Source organism: Medicago truncatula, chromosome 1 (genome assembly GCF_003473485.1).
Source record: "Medicago truncatula cultivar Jemalong A17 chromosome 1, MtrunA17r5.0-ANR, whole genome shotgun sequence".
NCBI lineage: Eukaryota > Viridiplantae > Streptophyta > Magnoliopsida > Fabales > Fabaceae > Medicago > Medicago truncatula.
Window position 1 is genome coordinate 27,232,418 of NC_053042.1, and position 11,926 is coordinate 27,244,343.

General features: G+C 33.6%; 2 protein-coding genes across 2 annotated transcripts; one reads left to right on the top strand and one right to left on the bottom strand.

Annotated features, from left to right (window-relative positions):
* Positions 1 to 692: 692 nt before the first annotated feature.
* Positions 693 to 4,092, bottom strand: LOC25483553 (uncharacterized). The gene is made up of 2 exons (XM_013612247.3): positions 3,999 to 4,092; positions 693 to 1,771 (listed from the first exon to the last, which is right to left on the bottom strand). Exon 2 carries the CDS (start codon positions 1,755 to 1,757, stop codon positions 930 to 932), a length of 828 nt encoding a protein of 275 aa, XP_013467701.1. The 5' UTR covers positions 1,758 to 1,771; positions 3,999 to 4,092; the 3' UTR covers positions 693 to 929.
* Positions 4,093 to 8,180: 4,088 nt separating this feature from the next.
* Positions 8,181 to 11,365, top strand: LOC25483554 (uncharacterized). The gene is made up of 2 exons (XM_013612248.3): positions 8,181 to 8,274; positions 10,292 to 11,365. Exon 2 carries the CDS (start codon positions 10,302 to 10,304, stop codon positions 11,172 to 11,174), a length of 873 nt encoding a protein of 290 aa, XP_013467702.1. The 5' UTR covers positions 8,181 to 8,274; positions 10,292 to 10,301; the 3' UTR covers positions 11,175 to 11,365.
* The last annotated feature ends 561 nt before the right edge of the window (positions 11,366 to 11,926 follow it).

The following is an 11,926-nucleotide window of genomic DNA, read 5'->3' on the forward strand; positions in this document are numbered from 1 at the left end:
TTAACTACAAATTTAAAACATGAGAGCTGACGCGTACATGCATTGCATCATAGAAGTGAAGAGTTAAGTTCCGCCTTTTGTAGATAGTTGAATTAACCAATCACTAAGGGGATGATTGTCCCCACTTATATACATATTATCGTCCGTTAAAACAAATCTTATAGTAGATGATCCGATGTATTTTGAGAAGGCTCTGATATCATCTTAAAAATCGTGGTTGGGCTTAACATAACTACATACATGGATCAGAGCAAAATATGGAAATTAAGTGTCATTAAGAGATTAAGGCATTTTGTTTGGCTTCTCAAACATGATCGATTACTTACTAATTACTAATTACAACAAAAGCAAAATGGGGGTTGCCCAACCTTTGTGCTCCTATTGAGGTATCCTTGAAGAAACAAGTTTACATGCTTTAAGAGATTGCTCTCTTGTTACGCCTATGTGGTTGAACATGGTTTCTATTGATAGAAGATAACAATTCTTTATGGGTGATTTGTAAACTTGGATCAATTTCAATCCGTGCTTAGAGAGACTTCTAGGCAACGGTGTGTCATTGTTTATGGAAGTTGAGAAACAAGGAGCAGCATGGAAATAATTTTACTAGGCCAATTAACCAAGGTCAACATGTGTTGAAGATTACTAGTTCAAATGTAGCAGGATAATGCTAAGAACATACAGAAGAAAAATAGTTGAAGAGAAAAGCAAAATATAATATAAAGATGAGTTTAGATACTATACAATGCCAAAGTTCCAGAACAAATCTACTAGAGAACCATGTCCTATTAAGGTTCAAGAGGAATCCAAAACATATAAACCCCCAAAAAAATACTCCAGCTAAAGAAGTTTAAAAGGGCATTTTCTCATTCTTCTTCATTCAGCAACCAATTTCTTACCCACCTTCAAAAAAATCTTTACCCTGAATAATTTTAGTTACTTGGTTTAGGTTTAAGTCCTGATGCCAAACGTACAACTTCATCTACTGCGTTATCATAGCCGGTTTTGTAAATTAATGGAGCATCATCCTTAAGCTTTTTGATTTCAGCATTCAACTTGTCAACTACTTTCTTGTGAGCATCTTCTTTTATTTGTATTTTCAGAATGTCATCCCGTGAAGTTTTCTTCAATTTGTTCAATTCATCTTCAAGAGTCGTCATCTCAGCCATCTTCTTCTCATATTCAGACAACTTCTTTTTCAATTCAGTAACTTGTCCAACATAAGCCTCTTTTTCCATTACTATCTTATCAAACTTTTGCCCGATGACGCGATGAAGCAAGGTCATTTTAATGGAATCTACCAGGCTAGTTTGGAGTACCCTTTTAAAGTCCATGTCCTTAAATTTTTCAGCAAACTTTTCCTTAATGAAATGCTTATCAATAAGGTCTCCAAATGGGAAATGATTATCCCAGACCGATGTAGCATCACCATCATTACTACTAACGATGTCATTGAACACCGATATCCACATTTCATTCACCCCTTCAAAAGAACTGAGCTTGCTGCTTCTAGGAATTTGCACAGGAGGTGAAATGGAAACATTCACCCCTTCAGATGAACTGGGCTGGCTGCTTCTAGGAATTTGCACAGGAGGTGAACTGGAAACCTCTAGTCGAGGCCGTTTTACAATATTTATGACGGGTGTGGCAGGGGAATTATTGGACGGAGCTTCCTGTGGAGAGTTCCTTATCCGATCAGCCACCCTACCTTTTCCGTGGAAGTCACGTAATTCTTTCCCAGAAACTTCTTTGACAAACATTGTAGATGTTCTTCCTGAAAAATCAAAATGGAAAGCCATGTTAGAAGTAGAAAACAGAGAGAGAAAATTAATGAACATTAATGGAAACTACTCAAGCACAGGCATAGGACCTCTTCATCATCCTCCCTAACTCTAGGCTAATTAGTAACTAGCTCAGATGCCAAAGAATTTAATTATAAAACCTTTACACGACGAAATACAAGCTGTGAGAATAACTCCTCTAGGGATGTTATTGATGTACAAATATATTGATCCCACCCTTTTCTCATCCTCCTTACTATCAATGCTTAACTCAGAAACGCTAACCATTTCCGTGATACATTATGCATACCACTTGCAAGCAAATAAAAGTGGACAAAAAAAACTAAAGATTATTTTGAATTGAAAGCACACTTCCTCTATTGACTGAATTCCTCTTGATTCATTTGTCATATACAACACAGCAGAATGACTTGCTAAAAAATGTTTTTGAATTAAATTCATCAACAACTTCTTAATTAAAGGATTTAAACCTATTGGCAACAAGCAATGAAAAACAAAAATCACCCATATACAACATTTGACCGAGATATCATAATCTAAGAATATTGTTGTGCATATTATTATTTATGATCAAACATATTAAATATGGAGAAGAACCTAAAGGCTCAAGATTTATGAATTTAGAAAGAGAAGAAAACCCTTCCAAGGTATGGCTTGGTAAGATGTCAATAATCGCAAGAGAAATCACTGCTTGTTAAGCTTATATCCTCATACCACATCCTCCGATTTTTCCGGAGACTAAGTTTATTAAATGAATGTCTCTTACCTTGGGATGTCTATCATAAATAATAAGTAAACCACAGATCAACTATGAACAAACCTCAACTTTGAATACTATTGGTTAATACCCATATAATAGCATAGATTAGAATATAAAGAAAACAGGACAGGTAATGACAAAGTAAAGGAAACAAATTTGACAAACAGGTAGGCATCACCCACAGCAAAAACAGAATAAAAAATGGATGTTTGGACAACTCAAGAAGAGAAAAGCAACATCATATTACAGTTAGCATAAGGCTCACTAAATAAACCTCTAGTGGAAAACTATGAATCTAATTGAACAGAAAAAATGCACAGAAAATCTTTAAAGGACAAGGAATGCACAGAAGGTCGTCCACTCAACAACTTTGTATGAAGCTCTCAAATAGGTCCCTGACTTTATGAATATTTTTTTAAAAGGTCGTTGACTTTGACAAATTTAATTCATTAGTCCTTCAAAGAATATGCTAGGGACTACATTGATAGTAAGTGGATAAACTTAGGGGCCAAATTAATATTGATTTGTTAAAATATAGGGACTTAATTGATAGTGACTGATAAAAGATAAGGATTAACTTGACAGTTTAATGGAGTCTGTCTGAGACCTCTTTGAAAGATTCATAAGCTTAGGAACCTAACTGAGAGTGCCCTGCAAAAGTCAGGGACTACGTTGGTGGTTTACTATTCTAGAGAAATTCATTAGGAAACAAAATAAAACAAGACTGTTAATTTTTATGAGAAAACCCCAATTCTAACATTATAAGACTTTTGAAAAGAATCTAAACTATAAACAGTAAATATTTTTTTTATTTTTTAAAAATTTGGTATCCGGGACAAGGACGGACTATTCCGAGGGGTCCAATCCCACCGCCCACTTGCAGATGACCCATTCAAAGTTGGACCAAAGCTATATATGTACTTGTCCACTGAAATTAGCATCAGGGGATTCGAACCTGAGACATTGAGAGGAACACACTCCAAGGTGTGGAGTCTCAAGCCAACGTCATCGTACCTATGAAGCACGGACACAGACACGGACACGACACGGACACCGACATCGACATTGACATCGACACCGACACGTATAATAATTTGAGAAAATGATATAATTTAGTGTAAGGTGTCGGACACGCCTAAGTGTCCGTGCTTCATAGCATCGTACCAACCCAAATGGGTTTATAAACAGTATAGTTATTTGATCGAACATGCATGAAAGACTTGACATGCATGAAGAACCTAATACAAGGGACTTAACATATATTCATTGAATCCACCCTTATGCTAAACTACAACAAAGTCAGAAATTGTAACAGTTTCTAAATAAACACAAAATATTGAGCTGAAGAAATGCATATGAACTCAACAAGAAGCACATGCAAGCAACACACATAGCCCTAATTTTAGAAAAAGAAGAAAAATCCATGAGGAGAAACTCACCGAATCTTCCAGCTGATGGTTAGCGTGTGTGACTCTTTCTTTCTCTTTCTCTTGGAGAGACGTTGCCTTGCAGTGTGAAGGAGTAAGTAATAAATAAAGTGTCGTCTACTGTTTTTTCAGGTGATGTTTTCCCCATTTTACCCTCGCTTTTAGGACGTAATACCTACAATATCCTAAAAAGGCTTCTATTCAGAAATTTGCCTATCAGAATTGCTCTTTCGGCCCACTAGTGTTCCTACAAAGTTACGGTGCCATTTAATTTGGGAAAGGAGAGTTCTTTCCAACTATGGAAAAGTTGATTATGTCCATTAGATTAAATGAGAAACATATTCCTATCATACTCTCTCAACCACTAGATTATTTTTTATACTATCTTTCACACTCTCTCTTTCATGTCCCCACACACCCATGTGAAAGATAGTATAAAAAAATAATCTAGTGGTTGAGAGAGTATGATAGGAATATATTCCTCATTTAATCTAATGGACATGATCAACTTTCCCATGGTGGGAAAGAACTCTCCTTTCCCAAATTAAATGGCACCCAAAGTTACAGTGTCGCTGCATAGATTAATGCACTGGCGCTGGGAAAAAAGAGAATTGCTGTTTACATATATATGTATTGGTTGGCTGAGAAACACGAGTAATTTACTTAAATGTTTTTCGGCAGTTGATAGATAATTGGCAAGTGTACCAATAACTATCGAAGTAGTAAAAATATCGTTCCCACGGGGACTGTGTTAATTTCAATTTGGCAATAAGATTAATATTTAGGATGTGTAAATTATTTTAGTGCCTGAGGCAGTAGTTTTGGTTTGCATAAAATAATAAATAACAGGAAATAAAATGGTTTGATAATTGGATTAAAACAGATGATCAAGCCTTTCGAATTCTCTATTGCTCACTGTGAGTAATTTGCCTCTCTTCTCTCTCAAAGAAATTAACCTAGCTTGACGACGGATTAACTAAGTGGTTTTGATCAATCTCTTGACACAAAACCCTTTCCTAAGTTATAACCTTTTAATCTCTTAAACCGATTGAATAATCGCGGAAGCATGGTGAGAACGTTAATTCATAAGTCATAATCCTCAATTTCCTATCTCTAGGTTCCTATGTTGAATTAAACAGAATTACTATTTCAGGATAAAAAGCTAGGGTTAGTAGTCATTCAATTCCTAGCATCAATTTATGTGATTGAAAGAAGCTAGGGTTAGTAGTCATACAAACAATCATAAGAAAAGCATTAAGCACAAATAATTCTGAATAAAGACTAGGTTTTCATTGATGTCAAAAAGAGTTCTTAACAAATTACATGGTTCACAGATCACAAAGATTCATGTCATGGCTTAATCAATCTAAGAGTTCAGCTACTCATAACTAAACAATCAAATACATAGAAAATAGTGAACATACATAAACCAGAACCAACTATGAGTTTGGTGAGATCCAATGCGTGTTCTTTAGCTTCCTGGTGTCTTCTATGCTCTGTTTTTGTCTCCAAAATCGCCCCCCTCTCCTTCTGATCGCATTTTGCTTTTATAGACAAAGAATTAGGGTTTCAGAAAAGCCCAAAATCGTGCCACGTTTCGAGACCATCGTGGCACGATTTGCTCATTAATCCTACGTGGCAGCAAATTTACTCAACCATCGTGGCACGTTATACGTCCATCGTGCCACGATTTTTCCAGTATCTTCAGGTAAATTCCACGCTTCAAACGTGCCACGATTCAGGTCCATCGTGGCACGATTTCTCCAGTAAATTCTTGCATTCTTCTTCAATTTGTGCAAACTTCTCTGTTATGAATCTTGAGATGATTTAACCATGTATACAAGCAATTGACTCTCTAAGTACCATAAAAATATCATTAAAAGACCATAAAAATAACATAATGACGACTGTCATCAGCAGTTAATTGTTGAATTATGGAACCGGCTGCAGTTAACTATCGAGGAAAACTTCGGCAGTAAACTATTGAGGAAAACTAAAAACTTCGACAGTTAACTGCCGAGGAAACCTCAAACCCTGTCTTTTTTTTTTTTTTTACCATAAATTATCATTAATAATATTTATTGATTTTGAATGTTTCAATCATTATTTTAGTACGTTTCAAACAATTGCAGTATTATACTGATGCATATATATCTTAATAAGAATAGCATTTAAATCAGTGTAAAAACTAAGCATTTGAATATTGTTTTGCACATTACTTAAGCATTTGAATATTGTTTTGCACATTAATTAAGCATTTGAATATTGTTACTAAGGATAGAGACAAAAATGCCCTTGAGGTTTCCGGATTTCATTATCCGGAATGATGTTTTCCTTTGTTATAAGGTGAAAAATGGAGTTACGGATTTTTCCGGATTTTATAATCTGGAAACTTCAAAAAATAGGGCGCGTTACATGATGTTTCCGGATTATATAATTCGGAAACCCCCCAAACATCTTTTTTTAAGGTAAAATAGTTCGGATTATATAATCCAAACTGTATCAGCACAAATCCTAAACATATTTGTAACATGTACAGCCATTTTAGGGACAATATTAATCTTCCTAACTCTTATCCTTTTGTTTTGGGTCATTGTTACCTGTTCTTAGTCAAAAATCGGGTTTTCGGACTACTTGATCGGATTGCTCTGAAACTTCCCCAAAAAATCAGAAAAAATTCAAGGACCATAACTCCCATAGAAGAGACTTCTTGCACGACTCTGCTCCTCAAAATCCAAAATTCTATTGTTTAAACCCATTTTTCATTTTTTTTAATTATTCATATTCTTAGAAAAATCTGAAAAAATTTGCACTTTATTTGATTTTTAGAATTTTTTGGTGGTATTTTTATGATTTTATTTGACAAGTTTTTAGCATTTTTTACTTAGTTTTTTTGTTGTTTTTAAAAGCAAAACTCGAAACTGCTGAAATGTGAGAGATTGTGATGGCTGATTATACATAAGAATTGTCCGGATTATAAAATCCGAAATAGTAAACATGATTCTGGATTATGAAATCCGAAAACCTCAAGGCCATTTCTGAAAAAAACGCAAGGCGCGCGAGAATCCTACAGGGTGGGAAAAGTAATACTCTAAAAAAATATATAGAGTTTTTCTATTCACAACCTATATATTTCTGGTTACACCCAGTTTTTGATAATACCAAAATTGTCATTTTATATAAATTTTCTTAAAATCTTAATTTCATTCATTATCACTCTAAAATTTCACTCTCTTTCACCCACCAACGATCAAACAATCCTGATGTTCAATTAATCTCTATGGAAGATTAAAGAGTGAATCAAAACATCTTTCATTCATACTCGATTGCATATAAATAAGTGAATTTTTTCTTCTTTTTCAATAACGCTGGTTCAATTTTCTTCTTCTTGTTCAAGTGCACTGTACGACAGTTTCAGTTTTACATTGTTGAGGTTAACTTAAATTCAGTTTAAGTAGGTTCATGTAAACTTAGTTTACATAATCTACTTTAACTTAGTTTACATAACCTACTTAAACCGAGTTTAAATATGTACACTTAAACTCAGTTTACATGACATACTTAAAGCAAGTTTACATCTACATACTTAAACTGATATTACGTATAATCATTGAACAAGGTTGAACTTTTAGATGTATACCAAAACTCAGTTTACATGATCTACTTAAACTCAGTTTACATGATCTACTTAAACTGAGTTTAAGTATTTACACTTAAACTTAGTTTACATGACCTACCTAAAATAAGTTTACATGTACATACTTAAACTGAAATTACGTAGAATCATTGAATAAGGTTGAATTTTTAAATGTACACTTGAACTCGGTTTACATGACCTACTTAAACTGAGTTTAAGTATGTACACTTAAACTCAGTTTAAGTATGTACACTTAAACTCAGTTTACAAGACCTATTGAAACTAAGTTTACATGACCTACTTAAACTGAAGATGAATTTTAGGGTGTAACCAAGAAAAAAGGAAGATGCTTTTGAAAATTAAATTTTATGAAAGGATAATTTTGTCATTGTGGGGTGCAACCAAGATTAAATAGGGTGTAATTAGAAAATCTCAAATATATATTGTGATTACACGTCTAATATCAATTTACAGCCGTTGGATCACTGTCTTTTTAACTTTGATTTCACTTAAACCATCGATTTTCATTTGTAGCATAAAATGGAATGCATTGTCACCTTATTTCATAACCCTTAGCAAGCAAGTTTCCTCATTTCACAATTCAAGCCTCCATTATATCTCTCATCACTTCACTTCTTCGCATTCTAAAAGGTAACATTTTTAACCTTCTAAATCAGTGTTTCATGCTATACTGTTACTAGTTTTGCTTTGTTTTTATCATTTTCCATTTGGGTTTTTTTCTGCTGGGTGTTTTTAGCTATAAGTGATGATTTTGTAGATTAGCCTTTGTTTAAATAAACAACTTAATTTGCAGCTTATAATATAATGAAATATCATGTAAAGTGATTATGTGCTCTGAAGCATAGACACCTCATGCATTAAGCGTGTTCCGGTGTCAGACACCCATACCACACGTGTCCCAAAAGAAACTTTTTTTCTTTGCTTCGACATACTTTTACACTCCTTAGACACTTCTATTGAGTTTAAAGATGGTCGAAGTATAGTAGATGGATGAATCAGGTGAAAATTCGATAGCATCATTTTTAACTTTTCAGTATAGTTGATGGATGAATCGGGTGAAAATTGTCATATTTTGTTTAAGAACTTTTTTGTAGTGTACCAAATTGCTCAATTTCGATGAACTTATATATAGTTTAGTTCTTAATTTAGATCTTTTATAGATGATGTTCGTATTTTTTTTTACATATGTGTTGGTGTCCTATGTTTTTAAAATTAGCAGTGTCGTCCATGTCCATGTCCATGTCCATGTCGTTTTTGTGCTTCATAGTTTTTGTGTAAGCTATTTCTATAACAAATGTTAAATTGTTTTTGTATAAGCCATAAGTTGTTTTCATAAGCTATCTTGGAGAGCGTCTTAAAACATGTTGAAAATAGCTTATGAACATGTCATAAGTTGTTTTTGCATGTTCTCCCAAACAGTCTACAAGTACTTATGAGTGTAGATAAACTCAAATAAGTCAATCCAAAGATGCCCTAAGCGTGTTTGCAATGTGATATGGTTATCTATTATGTCAATTTTAGACCAGCAAGTCCATGATCCTCAATCCATGTATGAAACATGAAAAATTCCACTTGAAGTTTGACTCTTCTTTTACCCCTCTAACATCAAATCATGGTTTCTCAAAGTTGAGTAATATGATGATAAGTGTTGGTGATGAGGTTCATGCTGTTGTTGTTGATTGTTCTTGTATTGAACTTCATCTTGGAACATACTGTATAAGCTTAGAAGCGCTGTTTCTGTTTTATTACTACATGCATACTGTCTTACCTTAGAAATTCTCAAAGGTAAAAATAGATAAAAAATAAGAAGAAAAAAAATACAAAACATTTGAGCGCGCCGCTAACCTCGTGCTTGTGACCTGCTAAATGCTTCCACTTCATTTAGAGATCCATCAGATTTGAGGGCATAATGGGAATAATGAACAAAAGGGTGTGACTGATGAGTGTGTGAAGGAACCCAACCAGTTATATTCATTGTTAATGTCAACTGCATCATTGTTTTCATTCTATTCATCTTTTAGATCGGGATTATATCCACACTCCGATTATTAACAGGTTTAGTTTTCCCTTTGGTTCTAGTCCATATTTTGATATGTACTAAGATAAATATATCCATAACAAGAAGATTTATCGGTTAGACGTTGTCATGGAATGTTGTTGTTTTACTTGATGATTACCTCTAGGTTTAAATCCTTAATAAATATGCTTTGTCAAAAAAAGAAAAAATCCTTGATTTAATTTAAAATCTTCTGAGTGAGTCATTCTACTGTTTTGCATATACCTAATGAGTCATGAAGCATTTGGCCAGAACATGAAGTATGCTTTCAGTTGAAAGTCATTAATTGTTTTTGTACCCTATTAATTGCTTGTTAGTGGCATGCTTGTATCCATCAATAACATCCTCATGATAGGTACTAAGTTCTTAAGATTAAATTCTTTAGAATGAGCTATAGTTACTCATTTTCACTGAGTTACTTGATGCATAATTTTTCTAGGAATCCATGTTCCAGTTCCCTAATGAGAGGAAAGATTTAGAATTTCTTCAAAAGTTTCCTTCTATCACTATTTTTTTTTCCTGATCTTTCTTGATTAACTTTCTGTTGTTTTTTCTACTTCTAACTTGGTTCTACATTATTATTTCACGAAGAACGGGCACGATGCTTGTGAAAGATGTGTCTGGGAAAGAGTTGCGTGAACTTAGCATCAAAAGTAAGAGGATGGCTGACACTATAAGTAACTCTCCAAAGGAAGATCCAACCAATAATTCCCCGGACACACCCCTCATCAATGTTGAAGTAAAAAAGCCTCGACTGGTGGTTTCAAGTTCACCTCCTTTTCAGAGTCCTCGAAAGAGTCAGCATAGTTCTTCTGAAGGGGTGGATGAAATGTGGACATCATTTTTCACTACGATCAATAGTAGTGGTGATGGTGATGCCACATCAATTTGGGATGATCATTTCCCTTTAGGTAACCTTATCGATAAGAATTTCAGGGACGAAAAGTTTCAGGAAAAAGTTAAGGAGTTTGGATTAGAAAGGGTACTCCAAACTAGCCTGACAGATTCCATTCGAATGATCTTCCTTCTTCGTGTAATGGGGCAAAAGTTTGGTGAAACAGAAAAGGAAAACAAGGCTTATGTTGGAGAGATTTCAGAATTGAAAAAAATGTTGACTGAAAATGAGAAGAATTATGTTGGAGAGATTACTGAATTGAAAAACAAATTGTCTGAATATGAGAAGAATATGGTTGAGATGACTAGTCTGAAAGATGAACTGAACAAATTGAAGAAAACTTTGGAATATTCAAGCCTGGAAAAGAATGAAATGGTAGCAAGAGAAAAAGAATTAAAAAAGGAAAATTCGAACAGTCGAATAAAATTACTCATAAAAGAAGATGCTCACAGGGTTAATGTTGAGAAGTTGAAGGCTGAAATTGAAGAATTGAAGAGTGGAATTGAGTTGCAGTACAAAGCTGGCTATGATAAGGCAGTGAAACAAGTTGTATTTTTTGCATCTAAACTTGAACCATGATCAAGTTGGGTCAATTAAAATTATTCATGGTAACTCATCTTTAGACTAAAATTTTCAATACTTGATTTCCTCTATAACTATAAGTCTTTAGCATTATTTTGCTACTCAAACTTGTAGTTTACATATAAGGATTGTTCTTTATGTAATGGTTTAAACTTATTGGTTGCATGGTCATTATCTATCTATATGTACTTTAAAGTTTTAAATTTCATAATACAAAATAGATAAAAAAAAAGGGTGACTTGAGCACTATATACAGCAAAGGATAGAGACAAAGTCATCAAACTTAAACATGTTCAAGTGAAATTCAAGTTACATGTCACATCATTACCATTTAACTTGATTAATTTTTTTTTTGCAATTTTAAAAGCTTAATTGATTATTTTACTAAAAAAAAATACTATTTGTTGCTGGGTAAGTACTGTGGTACTAATTACTTCCTCTGACAACTTATAGCTATCTTTTCTTTTTTTAGTATCTTTTTTTGTATTTTTGGTTTTGTAAATTAAAATTAAATTTGTATTTTGTTCATGAATAGAAATATATGCTGCACATAAGAAGACAGGTCCAACTGCACAAAAGAAGCAGACACTATAATAAATTTAGAACCGTTGGATCATTAGTCTTTTAATTTTGAGCAGATTTACACCATTGATTCATTTGTTTCTCAGTTTAAGTCACTTACTCACTTTATTTACATAACCCTTCATTTTTTTTTTGCTATATTGCTCAAGTTTTATGACCCATTATTT